This window comes from Syngnathus acus, chromosome 12, assembly GCF_901709675.1.
Source record: "Syngnathus acus chromosome 12, fSynAcu1.2, whole genome shotgun sequence".
NCBI classification, from domain to species: domain Eukaryota; kingdom Metazoa; phylum Chordata; class Actinopteri; order Syngnathiformes; family Syngnathidae; genus Syngnathus; species Syngnathus acus.
The window spans coordinates 5508112-5530896 of record NC_051097.1 but is presented as its reverse complement, the minus strand read 5'-3'; the positions used below and the strand labels follow the sequence as shown (position 1 = coordinate 5530896).

The window sequence follows — 22785 nt, the reverse complement described above, 5'->3', positions numbered from 1 at the left end:
TCAATTAATCATAAAATATTATAAAATAAAAGTACATAATTGTTTTTGTACCGATTGGGGGCAAAAAAAGAGAGAACATTAATTTTTGTATTGAATCTATAACTGTCCTTTATTCCTTTTCCATAAATAGAAATTTCACCCAGTATATTTGTGCTATTGTAAAAGGTTGTTCTTAGGAAATATTTTCGAATTAGCGTATTTTATACTTTTTAAAATTGTTGCATTTTTCATATGCATTATGAAAAAAAATGTTAAATGGATTAAAATATAAATTTTCATGTGTGGCATTTCTTTTTTTCAAGAGATGAGACGAAGGGTTTGCTGAGATGCGTTAATTACGGCATACAGTTTTTAATTTACATGTTGGTAGTTATTATGCATCGTACATTAGGCATATCTATGTCTATTACAAATTTGAACCGACATAATACTCAACCAATTTCTACCTGCAAATTGCATATCTGCATATTTGCAATGTAAAAAGTATATACATTTGTATGTTGTTCTTAAAAAGGCATTTGCTAATCAAATTGAGCGATGTGTATTGTAACATGCCTAGTGTGTCGTGCACATGTCAAATTGACATCAAAAGTGAGGTCATTAAAAAAGGGAAAAAAAGTACAGAACCGTCCATGTGAGTCAGGAGGGCTCATTTCCTCTTCTTCCTCTTGAGGGCCTTCCACTCTCCCTCCTGCGTGGCCAAGCTGCCGAAAAGCTCCTTTACCTTCCTCTTCCGTTCCGCGTCCCTGTGGGTAACATCGAGTAGGTTGAGCGTTAGCAGCGTCCTCGAGCTCCCGGATACTCGCCTGACAATGACGCATACCTTGTCATGACTTCATTGAGTTTCTCGTGGGCCAGGAAGCGAGTGTCCTTCCTGATCTCCCTCAGCGCTCCCTTGAACTCTTTCTTATACTTGTGCTGCAGTCTGTGATGCTCTTTCTGCTCCCTGGTCGTGCCACGCTTCTTCCCGTAATCCAACCTGCAGGAAAAAACACATAGCACTGACTAAAGTTGTACACATGCTCCTTATGACCACTGCTTTTTATGTCCACGTACACCTGCACGATCTTCGGTGTAAACAGTTTCAGAGGGACAGGCTTCTTCTTATCGAATACCAGACGACTGCGAGCTAGCGGAGCACCGCCGAGGACCTCCAGAACCGACGCTTGAAGATCCTGCAGCACAATTTAAGGACACAAAGCTACACATCAAAACCCATTTGGTTAAATCAGTATATGAATAGTTGAGTGGTTAAACATTTCACCCATAATATTTCTGGCATCATTTTAAAATGACGCTACTTATTTCGGAATATTTCCAAGCATGATAATATTTAGGTTATTCTTAAAATGAAAAGGTAATTACTCAAATTCTGTCCAAACATACAAGACAATATGAGTTCAGGACAACCCACCGTTAAAGACTCTGGTAAAAGGTTGGAGGAGAGGTGTCGCGAGAGCAGCGCTGTGATTGGCTGAAAAATATGTGTGAAGGACGGCAGGTCCTTGTAGAGCACACAGCATCTCTTCACCAACTCCAAGCACGTGTACAAGCATGTCAACCTTTCAATAACAACAGCAAAGTGATGTTTTAGTAACATTCCACACTGTCATACATGCGTCGAGTAATATTAAAAAAAAAAATGAGTTACCTGTAGTGATCTGCGTCCACATCATTCTTTAACGTGACGTGGCGAGTGGCAGACAGCGGCAGGGTTTTCCTACTCCAGCTCTTCCAGGATTCTGGGTCCGACAACACCAGCAGATTGCTGTATTTCCCCGTGCTTCGAAAAGGTGGAACTACTACTAGAAAGCAAGATTAACATCAAGTTTGTTGGCAGTCACCACGAGACGGCTTGAAGATGAGACGGTGTCAACCTGCGGAGGAGGTCTTGTCCCGCGCAGCTAGGTGCAACGTTCCGGATAGGAAGTTAATGAGCTCAGGCAGGAAGCGCTTGGAAAAAGAGACGTACTCCACTGCTAGACAGCACAACACTAAACCTGACGTCACGTCCTCTAAGGACTTCACCGAGCACTGCGCACACAGAATTTGGAGCCTTTTAAAATATAGCTATAGATATTAAAATATAGACATTTTTCAAATCAGCATTACAAATTAATTGTAGGGATGTAGTGTGACTACGTACCTTGGTGAGAGCTTGGCCAATGTAAAGCAGCGCTGGTGTGGTGACGGGATGTCGGAAGTCAGACGTAGGAAACAGCAACGCTGTCACCTTCAGGTGAATTAGCTAAAAGCACAGAAAAATAGACATGAAGTGACACCAACAGCAAAAACAAAGCTATTTCACTCCATTGCATAATTTTGAAGTGACAAGAACATATTTAGTACTCCCACAGCGCAACGCAATTTCGATTTAAGAATGTTTAATTCTATTTTAGATTAAATGTAAGGCCAATTTCACAATGATCTCAATGTCCCATGTTGGCCAAAGTTTGGACTGCACATAAATAATTAATAATACCATGTCTAGTGTTGGGAAGGGAGATTTCCCTTTGAGTTCGACCGCTTCCTCCATGCTGTGAGCGGCATCTCCAATGATGGTCTGCATGGATCTACAGGCTGCTTCTGGAAACATCTGGCACAAGCTGTACACCTCTCTACACAGATGATAAAACAAGCAATACTTAATTGATTGAATACAGGATTTTAATTTGCAGGCTAACAATCAACTCACGGGATTAGCTTGTCAACAGTGGTGAGTTCAGGCGGACTCCGACAGGCCAGTATTCCAAGGTACTCCAACAGAAAACCCAGCAGGTTCTGGCACACAGATATTATTAATCCATGATATAACGCAAAATGAATGCACAATTGTACCTGCAGTTTGAGCTTATTCCCCTCAGCCACACTGGGGTGGTTGCACTTCTGAGTTCGGGCTACGATGAGGCGCTGGTTGTCAGGGGTGTGACCGCGAAGCAGCTTTTGGAGATCTTGGAAGCTTTCTGGAACTGTCATGATAAAACAATTCAAGCAACATTTAAACCATAAAAGATGCTAACATTATTCAGGCTATTACAGTGCTCGTGCTAATGGTTGTTAATGAGGCATTTAAAAAAAGCACCTAACAGACAGCCAATGTAACTCAATGCTAACAAAGCAATCGAAGAGTTTTGTTACCGGCGAACGTGTACGGAAGTTCCACTTTGGCTGCTTCCTGCTGCGCCTTTCTGTCCTCTTCGCTCATCTTCGGTTTGATCTCCACACCTTCCTCCTCTTCCTCACTTTCTAACGCCGACTCCAAGTCGGAATGACCATTCTCTTCCTCCTCCCCCTCCTCATCCTCTTCCTCATCTTCTTCTTCCTCATTGTTGCCACCATGCCCCTCTTCTTCATCTTCCTCATTGCTGCCACCATCACCTTCCTCTTCTTCCTCAGATTTTTCCTCTTCACCTTTTTCTCCATCTTCAGCTGGCTCCTCGCCAAGGTTCCATTTGCCATCCTTTACAATAAAGCAAACGTGTATAACATACATATTTCCAGTATACTGTCGTGTTCATGTACAGTATCTCGTTTCACCTCATAGGCTAAAGTTTTCTTGTCATCTTTGTCCAGGATGAATCCGTCATCGATGTCGTCGGCCGATACGTGATTACGGCTCGGTGCTACTGCCGCCTCGTCGTCACCCATCATCCTCCTCAGTCGATCAGCCTTCGAAAAAAAATCGGAGGGGGTGGGGTCACCACCAATAATATTTTGTTTTTTCCAAATCACATGACTATTTTTCCATTTTGGTCCATTTCCTACACACATGTATGCTCGTTACCAATGGCATTTTGCAAACACACCTCCAGTTTCTGCAGCTTCTCACGCTCCTCCCTAGCGAGTTCCTCGGGGGTCTTCATTTTCTCCGAGGGCTGCGCCTTCATCTCAAAGCCCAGCTCCCTCACCATCTTGTCATACTCCTCCATCTGCGTAAACGTAAACGGCCAAGTCGGCTCAGTGAGCATCTGCAGTGATCAGCTCCACAATTATGCTCAATAGACAGATTGAAATTGAAAAAGGTTAAGGAGCACTGTGCTCCAAAGGTTACTTTGGTTGATCATTGGATAATGTCAACTCTGGCAGCGATTTATATAAGTAAATTGTTGCTTTATGATATTGGTCGGTTTCCTAATTATGATGAGAATTCATTTATAAGATCAGTGTCTTCTCATAAATGAATATAACAATGATGTTTTGATTAAAATGCTCTTGGTTTTTCTGGTGCTCCCACCTTTGGTTTCTCCTTTGGCATCTCCTCCTGCTGAGCTTTGGGCCTCTTATGCACCATGAGCGTCTGGATGCTCTTCCACTCATGGTCCAGCTTCTCCGTCAGCTCCTGCGCTTCCTCCTTTAGCACCTGCCGCTCCCTCTGAGCAGAAAAAGGAGGTTGACGATTTTATTTGTCATACTTCATGGCTTGCAACGGCGAGAAGGTGGCTCACCTTCTCCTGTTTGGACTTGCGGATGAGCTCCTCAATCAGTTCCTGCCTGGACTTGGCCTTTGGGCCTCCCTCGTTGTCTGGGTGCTCCCCGGGGGTCTTCTTCCTGAGAAGGCCCCCACCGCCGCCAAAGTGAGAGGCCGTCAGCTCGGCTGAAAATATGCCACAGTTTCTAGCCTTTATTCAACCTTCTTTTTTAACAAGTTTTTGTCATTCTTTTTTTACATTTCTGTTTCTTTAGTAAACTGAATTGATTTTATAATTTGTTATGGGGGGAAAACAAGCCCCTGAATAAAAAAAAAAACTTCACTGGATTTTTCTTTTCTTTTTTTTAAGTTCACTTGGGTGGACTTTAGGAAAACAGATCATAAAATGATCCCTCCCATTTAAAGTAACACGAGCATTAGTTCTTACCCGACAAAAGTCCTTTCTCATCCGACTCATCGTCGCTGTTCACCATGTCAGTGAACTTCTCCATTTCGGACAGAGATTGTCCGTAATGAGTCAGCTCCTCCTCCTCGTTCAGGTTGAACATGTTCTTCTTCTCATGGGCGCGCTGAAATACGTCATTTAAAAACCATTCAAGAGACTTCAACACACTTAAATGTTCGTAAAATGGCAACATGGCTCACCTGCCTCTCTATGGCAAACCTCTGCAGGATCTTTTCTTCGGGCTCCATTTTGGTGTCATACTCCCCAATGCGCCTGTCAATGAGTTTGTTGCTCTTGTTTTTCTGCTTGTACTCCTTCAAGAGTGTCTCCTTCCTCTATTGAATGTTAAGAAACATCATCCCATGAGACAGCTGCTCTGTGAGCCTCGAAAAATATTCAATGTATGTTTTGATTTTGGTGTGACATCACACCCGAGACAGCAAAGGGGAAATGTGTGACAATACACATAGAACAAGAAATGGAAAGGGTAGGCAGATGCTAACATCTTTTACAGACTTATCCTGGAACAGATTGTTTCCATTGGAATGATTCTCTTTGGTGTACAGGTGTTGTCTTTTAGTCTCACCTTGTTGATAGCCTTGGAGCGAGACACTCCAGGGAGGCCGACATCATGCTTGCTTTTCCTCCCCAGCACATCGAATTTCTTGCGATTAATTTTCACCTCAAATGGGTTGTTCTTGATCTCGGTGGAGGTCTTAACTTTGCGAACTTTGTCAGCCACGCTTCGCTTTTTGGTCGTCTTCCCCATCTGGAATGGTCATATATTATTAGCATTTAATACAAACCACCATTATTGACTAAATGCTGCGGAGTACGTTTGGCATTGCTCCAAATTCTAATTTTCCAGTTCAAACTTCTCAAATCAATGTCTCAACCAAGAACTCTGAGTTTAGACATTGAAAAAACATCCAATGAGTGAGATGTTTTATCATTTCACATTCAAATTCACCATTTATTTCAAAACCATGTCAGCCCAGCAGTGACACGAAATGCTTACAGAAATATATTTTAAACTCATTATAGTACATGTCGCTGTTTCTGAACCCCACAAAAGTGTACCGGTAAACAGGATTAGCTTTGGTAGCTAAACTATCATCAGAAACCTAAACAAACCATCACTTGAGAGATTACCGTGAAGAGTCAATTTATATAATCCACCACGTCGAAGATATTTAATCACAAAATGGAGTGGACACTTACATTAACGACTAATAAGAACTTTTCATCCACTATCCACGCTGTTTTACTTCATGTTAACCTAAAGAGCACACGAGATGGTGTGAAAGTTCAAAAGACAAAGGAAAGCCAGCAGAAAAGAAAAAGAGCTACCTTCCAGCTTCCCTTTTTGCCTGCAGCGCCACTATAGCGTTCATTAATAGAATTACATGTCTAATACGTCAGAAAGATGAGCAGAACATTTTTAAATTATATTACTTATGGAAGGTACACAATAACAAAAAAAGTTTCTTCTCTAAAACCTTTTTCTTTGCCGATGTGAATATTAAGACTTTATGAACATGTTTTGTATGGCTAGCAAAGAAATAAGCATTGTTGCAAAATGTCACGCATTAATCAGGCAATGTAAAAGGATGAGTCATTTTACTTTACTGTAGATTTATTAAAAGAAATTTGACTTGTAACATGATTATTTCTACGGCAGATACATGATCTAAAAGGCAAATACATTAAAATAGTTTGCAGTGTGGTTAAAGACAAAAAGTGAAAAAGAAACAGTGGTTCACGGTGCTCTCTCACAGCAAGCTAACTATGGCTCGTCAATAGCGTGTGACAAAATAAAACATGGAATATTCAGAAAATAACGTATGCAAAAAATCAATGCTTATCTTTGTACACATTCCTTCAAAATAAAGCATCCGCTGGAATTAAGCCCAGGTTGTTAATTAGCTCATATATGGTTGCTGCAGTCACTTAATTATTAGTACTTTTGCAATTTTAACATTGAAATGAGAGAATTTATCCTTCTGCATTCACTTGTTTTTGTTTTCAAAAGACACTTTTTCTATCGTTATACAATCCAAATACATTCTTGTGGTTACAATAACTGGCTTTGCTTTGCACTGGGTGCTTCTTATTAGACATGCATTTAAAAAAAAAAAGGCCTGCAGAGTGGACAAGGACAGAAAGCATCACACCCTAAATAATGACTTTTTTTTTTACAATGTATACAAAATTGGCACGCGCTAAAGAAAATTGAAAGATTTAAAAGCCGGCAAGTGTTAACGTTAAAACAAAAAAGGGGTAAAAGCATGAGGAAGCTCGTATTTAGGACTCGGACTTCTTTTTGTTCTTCTTCAAGAAGGAAGGAGTGCGGAACTTCTTTTTCTTTTTGGAGGGGGACTTGCTGGGAGACTCATCGCCGTCTGCGTCGGCAGCAGCGGGTTCCTCCACGTCGTCGGTGGGTTCGGCGGCAGCAGGGGCGGGGGCGGCGTCTGAATCCTCGATGGGAAGCGCTGGGGCGTCGAATGGGTCATCGGGGGTTAAGTCAGGCAGGGTCTGTCTCAGGGTCGCGGCGTCACTGTCGTCCTTAAATGTCAGCACTGGCAAGGTCTCTGATGAGGGACAATGGCAACGGTAAATGACAGAAAAGGGGTCACTGCCGAGCCCGCACTCACACCAATCAAGCCGCGGGAAGAAACAAGCACCTTGGAGACTTCCTGGTAAAAAAAAAAAAAAAAAACCATTTCCCCCAAACGCACTGACACGGAACGAGGGGACCAAGATAACTGTGCCACTTTCTGCCTGTGTGTAAATCCCCATTTCACACTTCCAGTAAAAGTAGTCATTTTCTGCCATTCACATCCCCAATCACTGTTCCGTTTAAAGCTACTTTCTGCCTTTGGAAGTCGAATCACAGCGCCAAGAGCCTGTGTATAATCCCTTTTTAACGTTGCCTGTAAAAACCAGCTTTCCTCCCAGTTGATGTTGTAGTTAAATGCACCGCAACACAATATGGGGCAAAGTCAACCAAGCAATTTTACCGCTTCTGAGGTAGTATCAGAGAAAGACCCCTATAAACCGACACGGAATAGTGGTGGATTAAGTTAAACGGGAAATTTTTAAGATGGCAATTTTCTGCCTTTTTCGTGTCACTGGTTCTGTTCATACGGTACTGAATGGAAATGAGCGACAAAGTCAACCGAAGACAACAAGCGACTCACGTCAGAGTCAAAACAACACTGCTTATTATCCTGCCAGCATTAAACAAACACTTTTCCTCAAACAGTGGCCTCTTGCTCTAACACATAGCGCACCTTAGTTAATCGCTACACAAATAGTGTTTCTTACTCCATGACGTGGGCGGTAATTAACATTACTAGTGGCGCCAACAAAGTCTGCAGAGCAGACGTGTGATCTGCTAAGTTGATTTTTCTTTTTTGTGTTGTGAAAAAAAGAAAAAAATGCCCACAAAATTAAAAATGGGGAATAAAAACCTAATAAAATCAGAGAAGAGGACAGCGTAAGCAGAATTTGCAATTGAGTAAACGAAAAGGGCCACTATATGAGGAAATGAGTACTTTCCATCAATTTGTTTTACCTTTATTTAAACAGCAAAATCTTAATAAGTGCCATTCCTTTGATCATTTCCACCCTGTGTATACAAACAAAAATATGTATATTATATTGTGCTACAAACTACTTTGGTGCTTTCAAAGGTTTTAAAAAAAGCAAAGCCACACATGTGAGGTCACAACACCACACGGCAGCATTCTTAACCTCCTGAGACCAAAAACTCCTGCTTAAACAGAAATGATCCGAATCTGAAAGTATCATCAAATTTCCCTTGAACTTAGGAACTACTCACGGGCGCAAAGTTGGAAACGAAATACTGTCTTATTAAAAGGGTCGCAGGAGGATAACTGAATCTGAAACATTGCTGCAGGTTTAAATGAAACAACCGGGGGAGCCAAACAAGTAGTAACCAGTCACAAGAAGCTCATCCAGCTACCCAACAATGTTAGTCTCATTTTATTCAGCCTACGCCGCCACCATTCCTCTCCTACACGCCCACACACATATACACTTAACAATACGGTGACAGCGTTGGCCTTGGAGCAGCGTTTCCAAGCGCAACAGCATGAAAAGCCAACAACGGGAAGCCACACACGCACACTCAAATCAGGCACTTGTGTACCTGGTGAAGGAGGCATCTGTAATATGAACAAATAAAAATAAAAAAAAAATCAGGATTTCACCTGACCACTCGGAGAAGGAAAATGTGATTACTTTTCGACAGTGGCAAGGGAGTAAGGTTAGTCGATAACAAACAGGTGGGTGGTGAGGGTTACTTCAACTCATTATTTACCGTTATATCCCTGCAGGGTTATTAGTTGCCACAACGTTTGAAAAGCGATTTTCGTGGTAACTAATTTGAATTAGGAGATGTCTGAAATAAACCTCACCCACATCCAGAAGGAACCAGAAGAGGGGTTAAGAGTCATGGAGCCATTAGTCCATATAGCACTAGCGCTAGAGGCATGCAGCAAGAGAAGGGGCATGTCTAAAGACAAGCATGGAGATGGGTCATAAAATGGGGGCATGGGGGTTGGAACTGTACGTACTTACTATGGTAACAGGTACTCTTTTGCATTTCCATCTCCTGATTGTAATCGCAGCCACAAAGAAGAAAAGAAGCACAAGTAGAAACAAATGTCGATGCAGATCAAACCACAGGCACAGTGTTAAAATTAAGAGGGGGGGGAAGAGAAAAAAATTTGGGTTGGGTGATTGTAAGAATGGCGACCCCGCCATTCTTGGTGGAACCCAATGAGATGGGCGATGGAAGGCGGAGAATCAAAAGGGGAGATGTAATCGAGCTCACGTGTTGGATTACAACCGACGTCAAAGCTGCATCTTGATTTTAAATCGAGAATTACCAATTAATTATCACTTTGGATGCTGCAACGACGTAGGTGTAATCCAACTGTAATAAAGACCAAGAGGAAGGACACACTCGATTTGATGATCTTGAGAAATTATTTCAGTTCATGCTTTTAGCAGTTTCTCCTCAAAATCATGAAAAAGGTTTTAGAGTTTAACTCTATAAATGGAATGACGTTTTGCCTCCTACAGTAATCATTCAACAAGCATAAGTCGTTTCTTTGTAAATGAGCAAACTAACAAGCAAGGATTGCTGACATCACAATGTGACGCCATGCAGTTTGAATTCCAAATTATTTTGGGGTATTCTTCTTCGCAGATGTTTGATATGAGCAACTTCTCCGTATGAACTTAACTCAGTAAAATTAAATACTATCCCAGCCTTTTTGTGTACTTGTTTAGTAACTATAAGAAAAATAATGGGGTCTTGCTACAAGGGATTTCCCTGCAAGTTAAAAATAGAATTCACTTTTTTGCCACCGAGCTAAAAAACAGAAGTAAAGGGACATTCAAACGTCTTTTTGAACGATCATACTAATTTTGCCTCTTGGACTGTTATTACTCCAAAACAGCACAACAGCAATGCAATTAAAACATTTAAACAGCCAAACAAATGCTTAGGAGACTCCACGTTGCCCTCTGGAAGACCACCGGACACGGCATCCATCCAGCCATGTTTAAACTAAGTGAGGCTAGTCGGAGTCCTGGGACCTTTAAGTGGGCCAACCTTACCTTCCTCTGCCCTGACTGGAGTGCTGGGTGGTGTACAGGTGGCCTTTGGGTCTTTGGCCTCTTCCTCTGGTTCCTCCAACTCTTGATCTGCGTTGGATTTAGAAAAAAAAAAAAAATGACTACTTGACAAAACAAAGAACAGAAGGGATTGATTTTAGACGAGAAGGCTTCATCCAATAAGTCGTAGTTGAAATCTCCCTTAAAAATGTCCCAAAAGGGCAACAAATTTGACACATGGACAAAATCATTGGTAGAAAGAAAAACCTCCATTCATCACCGACAACAACTGACAAAAGAAATAAAGAATGAAAATGTACACAAATTTAGCCGATGGAAACCAGGCATTGTAGAGAACTTAATAAAAAGGTGCCTTTATAGTCTGGCGTATTTATTGTATCTGGCACAAATTCAATGTGACGATTACACAAAGCAGTCCCAGAGTCTCAAGACAATCCAGTGCTGGATAGCGCAAAGCAGTCCCAGAAGAAACCAGAACCCTCTTCCATATCTTTTGTAGTTATTTATGAGTCATTGTTTCTTTTTAGAAATGTTTCTATGAATATATTTGACTATATACACCGGTATATTATTATTAATTTTATTTTTTTGACCATTTTATAATGGACCAATGGGGGTTTTGCTTCTTCACCCCAACAGGATTTCTAACACTGGGCACCACATTTCGGTCCACATTGCCTTGGTAGTCTTGAGATTTTATTGAACCATGCACAGATGGAAAAGTCCCTGTGCTGGATGCAGCAAAGCAGCACAACAACATAACCATGTCTCAAGACACACTATGCCAGATACAAATATCTACAGATCCAAGTTTACATTTCAATTGACTTTTGCCACTGTGCTGAAGACATGGCTAGGTTGTCTTCTTTTAGGGTACCAACAAATTTGTCCACGTGTGTAGCTTTCAAGTTATTTCAAAGGTGCAGGAGAGAGTGGACACCACCAGAATCAATCCAGGAAAGGGTTAGCAGGAAGAAGCATCACCTTTCCAGTCCAGATCTGAGCTGCTCTGATTGGAGAGGTTAAGCACAGCACACCACAGCAAAAGGAACGTTTGGATGCGAGGAGCGAGCACCCGGGCGTCCTCGGCTCCTCGTTCCAATCTGCGGAATTCTCGGATGCCTTTGACATCAGAGCGAGGGGTTTGGGGGGCAAAAGGGAGGGGAGCAGCAGATTCGGGACCCGCCCGGAGAGGGCAAAGAGGACGGGACAAGGATGATCGCCTCCGCTTGGCCTCATGTACCTTCAGCCTGATTCGCCTCCATCGGCTCCTTGCTGAGGGCTCGCAGCACGGCGCAGTGGAACTCCTTATGGGGAGAGTCCGGGTGGACTGCATCCACAAGGCCAAGGGGCGGGGGCCCCTGCCCGGAGGCTGTTGCCGTGCCGGGTTCAGATAACACGGGAGGGGGAACTGGGGCTTCGACGCTTTCCAGCTTGGAGGAGAGTGCGGCCTTGCAATCACCTTCATCCTGCACTGTGAATCCATGTTGGCAGTGCACGTGGAGGTGGAGAGATATCATTACCTAGTTTTCCAGTACAGCATATACCAGTCTACCTCCATTCGAACAAATAAGCTCTCCCACAATTAGATGCTTTCTTATTCCTCTATATCTGTTCACCAGAGTCAGTTTTAACTCTGTTGCTAACCAAAACAGCAGCAACCACAGAGGTGCGTCGTAAATGGTCTCTCGTCATCGTGATTTACTGGAGGGCTTGCTGGAGCTATTTACCTTCAGGTCCTTTCTGCTTCAGCTCTACCTCTCGCCGATACTCGTCCAGCTCTTGGTCGGTGAGCTTGTTGAAGGGGTTGGGCCCCTGCTTGCTGACAATCACCTTGGGCTGGTACTCCTTCTCAATGATGGCCTTGGACGCGGTCACCAGTTCTCCCTTTGGGACCAAGACAAGGAGGAAAGGAGGGGGTGGAAACAAGAACGTACCTCAAAATGACGCTAAGAGATCAAAATAAAAGCTGAAATATTGTCATTTAAATGTATTTTGCATCTTAAATATTTTTCGTGAGCAATCACAGGACAGATTTGACATAATCTTACAATTTTCATGAGACAGTGAGACAATGGCGGGAAAATAATGTCCTGGCACCTCCGCAGTACGTTCACAGCTTTCTAAGCATCCAAACAAATTGTTCAGATGTCTATGTTGCTCACAGTCACCAGGGGTATAAATATATTTTCGTGGCCTCATAGGAACTGCATGTGTATGCGTGTGTGTAATATTAAGACCATGATGTAAAGTTAAACACTGGACATTCACTTCACCCGTCCTGACATGTTAAAAGCAATTGCCGCAAAAGTCTCTTCTGCACAGCCACTTTTAGATAAGTCAAACAAACGCTAGGCTCTTTCGAGGGACGATGTGAGGAACAGATTAGTGACTGGAGCTGCAAGTACCTTTCTAATAGATCTAGCAGGACTATAGGACCCCTCCGAGGCATCGAGGCTGTCAATAGTGTCTGTACAGTCAGACAGAGGGGCGTCCTGCAATAGTAAACCCAGTGAGGGTGGAAGGAGGTGGGAGGGGCAGCAACGGGGAATTGCGATCCACGCATGCAGAGACGGAGCGGTTTTGCACAAGCAGCATCATTGCGCCGTTTACTTTCGTGTACTCCGTCCTCACCCAAATTTGGTGCAATTACACCAACTGCAGCAAACATGCAGAAGCATGCAAAGTGAAGCAGTACCGTGCGTCAAAGCGGCAGTCAATTTTAATATCAACAAACTCGAAAAATAGCAGTTCTGCTGATTTCCCTCACGCCCTGCTCTTGCTTTGATTTTGGAAGCGAGAAAAAAACGATGAACGCATGCACGCAAAACCTAAAAGATGTTTTGTGCTCAGCATTCCATGAAGCCCGCCAAAGCTCATCCAAAAATTAATACAATTATAATGGAATGATATAATGTCTATGGTATCAGGGGATCCTGACCTGGAAATAATATATTTTAGCCCCATTTCCAGTGTATATACAATCATATTTGGTCACTTTGGTATGTATAAATCAAATTGGGGTAATTATACAACCAAATAGGAGCCACTATTTCTCTCCAGGTCAGGACAGAAGTGACATTGCAGCACCGACCTGCTGAAAGTTGCGCTCCACCACTGAGCCAACGCACAGAACCTGAGACTGAGGCCCGGCAGTCTTAATGTCCTGCAGATTCTGCTCGCGGATCTACAAAGACATAAGAAGAATGGATATTTTATAGTAATAAACAGGAATGAACAGGAACAGAATCCAAAACTACCTTATTCCTCATTTCCAGCACATCTTTGGGATTGGTGTTCAACGGGATGAACTGATTGGCCACGGCGGCCTGTCGCATTCCATCCTCTTTAGTCCACTGCGAACGCCACACAAAAACAAAGTCAAACCAAAAGAGAAGCAAGAAGCTGAGAACCAAACTGAAATGATAAACAAACACTTTTTTTTGCAGGCTTCACTAAAACTACAATAACCATGCTCAACAGAAAAAAAAAGACCAGAATAGGTTGGTATGAAAAAAAAATGATTTGAATGAAGTGAGTCAGTGATGACCAAATTTTTTTGTTCTGCTCAATCACTATCCAGCAAAAAAATTGTCAGCGAATAGCAAATATTTCTATACTATTTAAATGTATAAAAATAATCTCTAAAAATAAGGATGTTCCTTTACACCCTCGAGAACATCTGCTATATTTTGCAGTTATTACATAAAGTCTAGCGTACGATACAAAATTAGTGTTGGTCTGTTATCGCTAATTTGAAAGACCACAAAAAAAAACGCTGACTGTTGATATAACTCATTTGCATGATGAGTTGTAAGGACCTTATATGGAGCTAAATTGAATTGATGCGCAGCGGCTATTTTGTTCCCCAATTGTCAGTGTTATGCTGAGTAAAACAAAGTCATGAACAAAAACAAGCTGATGAAGGTGTTAACATCCCAGAACGAGGATGAGTAGTAGAAGAAGAAGAGAGGGATGGGGTGAGGAGCGGGCGGGCGGGCGGGAGGACGATGACGCTTACGAAGCGAGTCGGGTGGGCAGTGAAGGGTGAGCTGGCATCACCAAAGTCGTTTTCAAAGCTGATTAGACAACAACATCAACATGGACAAGAGATAAGGAGAGAGAGAGCAGCCCTGTTTTGGAAGTGGAATGCAACTTTTGGGCATTGAAAAAAGTCTGATATTAATTTAATGTATTTTTTTGCATTACAATAATTCACTGGATTTATTTTTCTCTGCCAAGCACGGTGTTGCATTGCCTTCACAATATTGTGTCCAACAAGTCCAAGTACTGTGAAGTATTTTGCTTATTATTTTGAATATTTGTGCAAATGAGGGAATGCCCCCTAAAAAAAAAAAGATAAAAATCATCTCCTCACATCTGTTGTTGAGTACCGACCGGTAAATGAAAATGCCCCATCAACGGCATTATTTGCGGAAATACAGCTTTTGTAAACCTGGTAATGCTCAGCAGGGATTGTAATAAAATTGAATTATTTTCAACTCAACAAGAAGAATGAGCAGCAGCAGGTGAAAATTCTAGCGGTCATGCAAGAATTAATTTCTTATTAAAAAATTGTGCCTGCGGGAAGCTCTTTTTTTTTTTTTTTAAACACAGTCTTGGCGTTAAATGAGGGAGAAAGGAAGGAAGGAAAGTGGGTGGAGCATGAAGATGGACATGTAAACACGATTGATATACTCACTGAGGAAGAGCCTCACAACACAACATCACCTACTTTTCCAACAGGAGATAATTCATTTTTATAAGGCCAGGTCAAATTAGTCCCCCTCCCCCTGCCCTGCTGCCAATCATGCAGATTTAAAGAAAATTATAATAAACTCAATAAGAAGCAATTGCAATTTGATTTCCTTTCTTTTTTTGGGGGGGAAACGCAAATCATAAATTCAAGCTGCATAATCCTAAAAAAGGGGCATTCAGCCGGTCTGAAGTATGCAAGCGATTTACTTGTTGGGCTTGATAAAGAAATATATAAAAGAAGGAGTATAGCAGAGTGGTGAGCACCCCCTGCTGCTCGCTCCTCTGGAAAATACATTCTCAACAAACAACAACAACGACGACGACGACGACGATGCATTTCAGGACCCACACATGCAGTGGGGCATGCGGTGGGGCAGCTGGTCGGCCGTCATGACGCATTCAAGGACTGCGGGGGAAAACAATAAACTACACGGCGATTAAGGCGAGCTAGGAAGAGCCTTTTAAAAATTAAAGAACAAAAATACCAGTAAACAAGTATCATTAGTAGGGACGACTATTTGGATATATTATTTAGAGGGATGTTCATAAATCTTGTTTTTATACTTTATCTTGAATTCTTGATTGGCAACACAGATTCATTTACATTTAATTTTTTGCCTTTTTGCAAATAAACACTATGAAGAAAAGTATTTTCCGGAAAGAGCACGAAATCAAAAAAGATCAGGGGGAAGAAAAAGTGTATGTAGTGGAATTACTTGTGAACCGTTCATTCGAGGGGAAGTGGGCCTAAATTGGCTGTAGTGCTCTCATTCTTTTTAGTTTGCAATAAGGCAATACGACTTTTCCCCTCACAGCCAAGCACACCAAGATGTCGACCAACTGCCGCCAACAAATCAGCTAGGGTACACACACACACACATACTATGAACAATAAGGTAGGCACAGACCAAGCAGTTGGTTATACAGCTTGGCACGCAGACACCGGACGAGAGAGACTGCAGCAAGGGTTTGACGTGATCGTGTGTTATATTCGTCCACACCTTAGGCTTCGACTTGGGGCTTCCGCCGTCGGGCCCGTCCTCGCCGGGCTCGTCGGGCCGACCGCCGGCATTGAGCCAACGGGTCTTGTCGCGCTGGCCGCGCTGGAAGCTGTGTTTCATTGGGGAGCGAGCGCCCGAGTCGCTGTCCTCGCCGTAAGTGTAACCGGCCAAGTGAGCGCTCTCCGCGTCACTGTACTTTTTACCTTTGTCTCGTAATGCCGGACAACGGTAAGGGTAGCCGGTCCGATAGCCCTGATGGGGACCAGATGGTAAGGATTAAGAGCGTAATCCTGTAAAGAACCCCGTGATTGAGGTTGACGTACCAGGTTGTCGAGCATTCGCATGAGAGCCTCAAACTCTTGCTCCCCTACTAGCCACTTGGGCTGGGCGGTGGACCCGTCGCCGGCGGGCTCGGGAACGCGAGGACGGGACTTGTACTTGCTTGGGTCAAGCATCACCAGGTTATCTGGGCCTCCAGCGCTGGCCAGTGTTCGCACCTACGGAACAATAAAAGAATCAGGCTATTATTCAAAAAAAAAAAAGAAAACACTCGTGAAAATGAAAAGATTGGTTCATATACATTAAGGTAATTTTCAGCATTTCAGCCCTAGTCTGTGTACCACCACGAAGGATTAGAAACGGCACAAACAAGATGTGCTTTGGCCCTCAATACATTTTATAACCCATTTTCATCTCTTAATATGAAGTCCAAAGAGCTGTCACTATCACTGAAGCAACTTGTCATTAGGCTGCCACTTGGCACAACCGAAAACATAACAACAAATACTTCATCGAAAAAAAAAAAATATCTCTCCCACCTGAATCTCACATGCGTTGACCAGGTTGTGGATGTAATAGAAAGCTTCCTCCACAGTTTCGCCAACTGATAACAAACCGTGGTTCCTTAAGATGAGCACCTGAGGTGGTACAAGAACATGGATGAAAACTAAAGAAGATTAACAACAGCAGCTATTGAGAAGGTACCTTAGCATTTTTGCCCAAGTTCTTCTGAATGTCAACTCGTTCCTCCTCATCCACCACTATGCCTTGGTAGTCATGGTAGGCCACCTCACCGAGAGCAAGAGCCTCAGGTGAGATGGGTAGCAGGCCGCATTTCATGGCCGACACCTGGAATTACATTGAATAAACTTTTGTGATAAGAAGCTTATGTTTTGTTGTCTGGAAGGTCATAGTCAGAACCCCAGTCACAACATCTTATTTTCAGACTCACCGCTGCGCCGGCAGCCGTGTGTATATGGACGACGCACTTGACGTCCGGCCGCGCAGCATAGACGGCAGCGTGCAGATTGAAGCCGGCGCCATTGACGCCGAGGTTAGTGCTTCCCCGATCTACGATGTCACCTGACAAATCTATCTTCACCTAAAAAACAGGGGATTTAAAAAAAAAAAAAAGATAAAAATAGAGCAAAAAATATATATAAAAGCAGTAGAACTTCAGAACAAGACTCACCAGGCTGGATGCGGTGACTTCACTATACAGGAGCCCAAAAGGGCAAATGAGGAATCGATCTTCCTCGGAGCTCACCCTTACCTGGATGACGAGGAGTAAGTGGCATTACAACAGAGATTCCACCAATTGATGTTTTGCTGTAAATGGTCTTACTGTGAGATGGTTGTAAATGAGTTGCGACCAGCCAAACAGGTCAGTGAGCCGGTAGAACGCTGCCAGCTTGCATCTGAGGAGCTTCTCGCCTTTGTCATACGAGATAGAATCCGATCCACGTAAATCGTTCACCGGTGTGACCATACCCAAACCTAAAGAAAAGGGGTTCATATTGGAGGTGGGAAATCAGGTGGTGCTATAGCAATTTTCAAAAATAGTGTGGCAAAGGACAGAGAGAAATTCTTACTCATGTTGAGCGCTGCCATACCCCCCTGCGGCGCAGCAGGACACATGGCGGGCATGCTGGTGGTCATGAAGTCGGCAATCTGTTGCAGGGCCAGCAGGCTGGTGGGTGTCTTGCCTTTCTTCAGTTGATCTTGGATCATGGACTCCAGCTCGTCGCAGAACACCTACAAAGAGGAGCCATTAGGAAAAAGCACATTACTCCTCCACAGAAGGTGTGTGGCAACAGAGATATCAACCAAGATTAATGTTGAAATGTGGAAACTAATGTGTTAACGTGCAAGAAGAAAGTCAAGATTAGCATACTTTGCTAATCAATTCTCAAAAGATTTGATGATGACATTGCTAGATTGTATTTTCAAATCAGTGGCATCAACTGGAAATAGCAAGTAGTAGATAAAGAAAGTTGGTCAAATGAGTTGTGGTGTTTGTCAGCTAACTCTCCCACGAACCGGGCTCTGGAGGATCATGGAGACTCGCTTCTTCTGTTCCATCATGTTGAAGTCCTGGCGCAGAGCGGGCGCCATGTTTCTTTCCCGCTGGTACTCGGGGCTGCTCTCGTCCACCGCCCGGTCAAAGTAGCGCTCCTTGTGGGGGGCGGTGGCGGGAGGGTGGGCCGTCACCACACCGGCACCTGAGTCGCCGTTCATCCTGGCCTGGCCTCCTGCAAAAGGCAGTGAAAATTCCTCTGTTTTTTTTTTTCCTCACTTACTACTCACCAATAACAAGTACGCATTCCACTTGTAGTTTTAATACACAAATTTTGAATTAACACGACACAGACTATTGGATGATGATTGGCTGACTTGCACGAGTGCAAACATACGAGCATAATGGGGTCGGTCCGACAGCGGGGTATCAATAACAAAAAATGTTCCATGACAATGCTGCAGTGAGCCAGAACAATCCAATTCTGTCTGTCCTGACTCACTTATTAGATTTCTACCCAAGCCCGGGCACTTTAGAATCCTCACCCCCTGCCCTCCGCCGAGCCCAGTTAACCTAATTTAATTTTATTTCACAATTGGTAGTTGAACTACAAACCTAACTTCTGCATACAACCTTTATAAAGTCTTTTATCTGCAGGCTGGTCGTTAACTGAGCCCTGAGTGTATCACTCTTTTTTTATTTGACTTCCTCTTTAAATAAGGACGTATCGGTACTTCAATACTTTTTGCTTAGTGTCAGGAAAGAAAGGAAGCATTCTTCCAAGCACGAGGCAGATGGACTGTGTCATCTCACAGCTCCTCATCCCGCCTTGCAAACGTGGGCGCCGGGATGGCGGGTGGGTGGAGGTGATGGTGTGTGTGTGTGTGTGTGTGTGTGGGGGGTGTTGTTTGCACATCTCCAGTCCTGTTTGAGGGTGGCATCTCTATGGAGACCTAACACATTACCATGGTAACAGGACAGTCTTGTAAAGATTACTGTTACGTAAGAGCAGCTGTGGGCTAAGATCGTAGCAGTACAGTCGGTATTAAACGCCACACACGGCTAACTTCTGTAACTGAACATGCCAAAGGAAATAAAGGCACACTCAACTGTTATGGCTTCTGATTAAAAGGAAGGGTGCGGTGAAAAGCTCCGGCTGATGCACCAGCCTGCAAATCAGGGCGGTTTATGCAGGTTTGTGTTGCCATCACTGTGATGGCAACACACAGTCAGACTTACTCAATCCTGTGGGAGGTTGTAGCCATTCTGTAAACTCAATACGGAGAGACCAATGAAGGGCTCTTCTACATCTAACATGAAGAGGGGCTAGAGAGGACTTAACAAAAATAAGTGTGATGATAATGATAGAGCCAGTAAACCAACATAGGTGCGCTAAAGTGTCTGGGAGCTCAGTAGGAGCAATATGCAATGGGGAAAAAAACATTGATTTTTTTTCTCCCCCCCCCCCAAGTCAATGCTAACGCAAATAGCAGGAAGCACAACGGCTAATGATTGGATTCGAACGGTGTACTGTTTCCAAGTAGATGTTAAGATGAGCATATAGCTGGAAGCACAATGGCTCAAGACCAGCAAGAAACAAACAGCTTCATGTTCCCATGATGCTAAAGTAAATAGCATAGAGCTGGAAGTGCATTGGTTTATGACCAGCTTTTCTTGTTTCCAAGTAGATACTGAGGTAAACAGCATGTGACTGGAAGCAAAATAACAAATGACTAGCAGAAAACAAACCCTTTCCATTTTCTTACATGTAGTCTTATTATATACTGCAATCACCTACACAGAATATTTTGACCAAGTTGACAAATAGATAACAGGGAGGATTAATTGGTTAATTATTTGGATTGAGCAGTTTCTTGTCCACAATTTAATATGATGAGGGCCGTTTTACTTTTTTGAGTTGTATTTATCATACACACGTTCACTTCTCTTTCCACTTGCATGCAGTACCTTGAACTTGTCAAACACTAGGTGTTTAACTATTTCAAATAATGTCTTCATGATTCATTTTAAAATGTACGTACGATAGGATGTTTAAGTAGGATATGGTTGATGATTTGGTACGACAAGATGTACATCATTCCATCCAATTTTACAAGTGGACAGACATGATTTGTAACTAAATAAGCTTATTGAAATGAAGACTTAAAGCATGTGGTAACACTACAAAAGCATGCCAAACCTTCCCTGCATCCAAATCAATCTAAATAGAGCATCAATCGTTGCAGAAAATGCAAACATACTACGGGCGCCGACCCATGCAGCTGTTGAAATGCACGATAAGGCACCACAGGCCCAGCGTTAGCTAAAGATAGAATGGGCTAAACTTAAAAAATATAAACCACTGTTCCCCTTCTTCTAAAAGGTGATCAGATGACTTTTAGAGCAAAAACAGCTCAGCATTGCAAAAAGAAAAAAAAAAAAGTGCACACCCACTTCCCTGCAGCCTCCATTGATCAAGCAGCGACACATTAGCAAAACAACGTTAGCTTGTTCGCATTCACTTTTAAAACATACGGCGCTGGCAAAAACAAGTCAGGAGCCATGTTGATTCAGGCAAACGACAAAAAGCCCTCGAAGCTTACCCTCTCTTAAACGAGGTGATGAAACGTAACCCTTGACAGTTGAAGGCAGGCAGGCAGGCAGGCGAATTCCGCTATTTTTGTCCACAGAATCTGTCGATAGCAGAGTGAAAATTCGCCCTCCCCTAGCGTTGGTCGTCCCCCTAATTTGGCTCCTCCCTCTCCACCATCATCCAGACTTGGGTGCGGCCAGCTATTTTATCTATCTTATAATTGGTCAAATAGCAACACGTGACAATACTGGAACACCCGATTGGGTGACGATGCCGTAGCCCCACCTTTCGCGTGGAAAGAAGATTTGGGAGGAGTTTTATTGGTAATACGCGATGTTACTTGGACGTCTGATTGGACAAAGCGTCAGCCCATTGTAAACAAAACCGAAAATATTATGAAAGTACAAGTATCTTAACAGACAATAACTCAAGTGGAGTTTAACATCAAGTATTTGACATTGACTGTAATTATGTATGTAATATAATGTTTTGATCCTGTATGGACTTAATTGGACCTTTGACTGGGCTGAACATTGGTGCTTATGTCTGTCTAGCACTTAAGTCTGCATGTAAAATTGATCTCAGCACTAAAATTCATCCCATTGTTATTTTTTCATTGTCATTTATAGGGAATTGTATTGTCATTTTATAATAGTTTGGTGTACTAAATGTTATGTCTAGTGAATGTTCATCTCATTTGCACACAATAAAGATCACAAATTCAAATTGGCGATTCACGTTATTTTGTAATTCGTATTTTCTTACTACAACTAATTCATGCAATGAGATCTCAGAGGTAACAAATATTTAGGTTTACACAAACAGAAATGTAAAGTCATGCATCAAATATAACATATAACAATGGCAATATGCAAATAACTTGAATGAGAGATGAAGTGGGAAGATAGTTCTAAACGAAGAGGTCAGATATCCTTCCCTGTGGGAGGTCACCAATTACAAGACATCTCGGAGGCGGCGTCACTGTTCCTGCGTGTGCGTACGGGCGACCAACATATCTCGGACTGCGCGTCATCGGCTGGGTGAGCACGCCCCCTGCGGAAGCCGTGTTTGGAGGTGTGCCTCCCTGACCACACGCGAGGCTTCGGGTTCATCTGATGAAGAAGCCGTCATTGGTGGATGAGATGTGTCATTGTTATGCCCTTATTATTACCTCAGTCAAGCCCATACTATTGTCGGCCAGAGGTTATGTTGTTTTCCACGTCACTCAGTCAGTTTGTTGTATAGACAGAATTAGTAGGTATGTCAGTTGGTTAGTTAGACAGTACCAAGGTGTGTACTTGCTGTCATGTCACCATTTATCGTAATCTTACCTGAACAAAAACCGACGTGTTCATATGAAGACTCTCCACACGCTCTGTCAAGTGATTCAACCACTCCACATGGTCACTCAGTGACTGAGAAAGATCACTGTTGCCCTGCACACAGAGTAATATTGTATCATAGATGACATGCATAGAGTACTACTGCTGTATGGACTGCCTCAATCACCTCAGACAAGTTGTCCTTGAGCTCAACTGCAGCCAGGCGGATGTGCTCCAGTTTGTCAATCTGCTCTTTGAGGCGGTCGTCGAG

At 43.0% G+C, this 22785-nt stretch overlaps 2 protein-coding genes across 18 annotated transcripts; both read right to left on the bottom strand.

The window, feature by feature from the left end:
• Positions 1 to 317: 317 nt before the first annotated feature.
• Positions 318 to 6212, bottom strand: nop14 (NOP14 nucleolar protein homolog (yeast)). 2 transcript variants are annotated; one of them, XM_037264884.1, is made up of 19 exons: positions 6096 to 6212; positions 5461 to 5643; positions 5075 to 5209; positions 4857 to 4998; positions 4446 to 4594; positions 4235 to 4372; positions 3807 to 3929; positions 3538 to 3669; positions 3139 to 3460; positions 2839 to 2969; positions 2696 to 2781; positions 2483 to 2618; positions 2147 to 2248; positions 1878 to 2034; positions 1652 to 1805; positions 1415 to 1562; positions 1057 to 1175; positions 824 to 979; positions 318 to 746 (listed from the first exon to the last, which is right to left on the bottom strand). In XM_037264884.1, exons 2-19 carry the CDS (start codon positions 5641 to 5643, stop codon positions 650 to 652), a joined length of 2610 nt encoding a protein of 869 aa, XP_037120779.1. In that variant the 5' UTR covers positions 6096 to 6212; the 3' UTR covers positions 318 to 649. The 2 variants fall into 2 exon arrangements, with proteins under 2 accessions (XP_037120779.1, XP_037120780.1); XM_037264885.1 differs by having other exon boundaries at positions 1652 to 1802.
• An 849-nt stretch (positions 6213 to 7061) lies between these two features.
• On the bottom strand, positions 7062 to 21355 carry add1 (adducin 1 (alpha)). Of its 16 annotated transcripts, XR_005099561.1 has the most exons (20): positions 21203 to 21355; positions 18623 to 18834; positions 18175 to 18337; positions 17928 to 18079; positions 17775 to 17855; positions 17535 to 17684; positions 17288 to 17431; positions 17122 to 17220; positions 16627 to 16800; positions 16211 to 16555; positions 13805 to 13900; positions 13639 to 13731; positions 12953 to 13039; positions 12275 to 12431; positions 11788 to 12018; positions 10527 to 10613; positions 9480 to 9513; positions 9049 to 9064; positions 8452 to 8505; positions 7449 to 7465 (listed from the first exon to the last, which is right to left on the bottom strand). XR_005099561.1 is itself a non-coding variant. In XM_037264887.1 (19 exons), exons 2-18 carry the CDS (start codon positions 18818 to 18820, stop codon positions 8454 to 8456), a joined length of 2325 nt encoding a protein of 774 aa, XP_037120782.1. In that variant the 5' UTR covers positions 18821 to 18834; positions 21203 to 21355; the 3' UTR covers positions 7329 to 7465; positions 8452 to 8453. The 16 variants fall into 16 exon arrangements, 14 of the variants coding, with proteins under 14 accessions (XP_037120781.1, XP_037120788.1, XP_037120782.1 ...); XM_037264887.1 differs by lacking the exon at positions 9480 to 9513 and having other exon boundaries at positions 7329 to 7465; XR_005099562.1 differs by lacking the exon at positions 9049 to 9064 and having other exon boundaries at positions 7416 to 7465.
• Positions 21356 to 22785: the final 1430 nt, after the last annotated feature.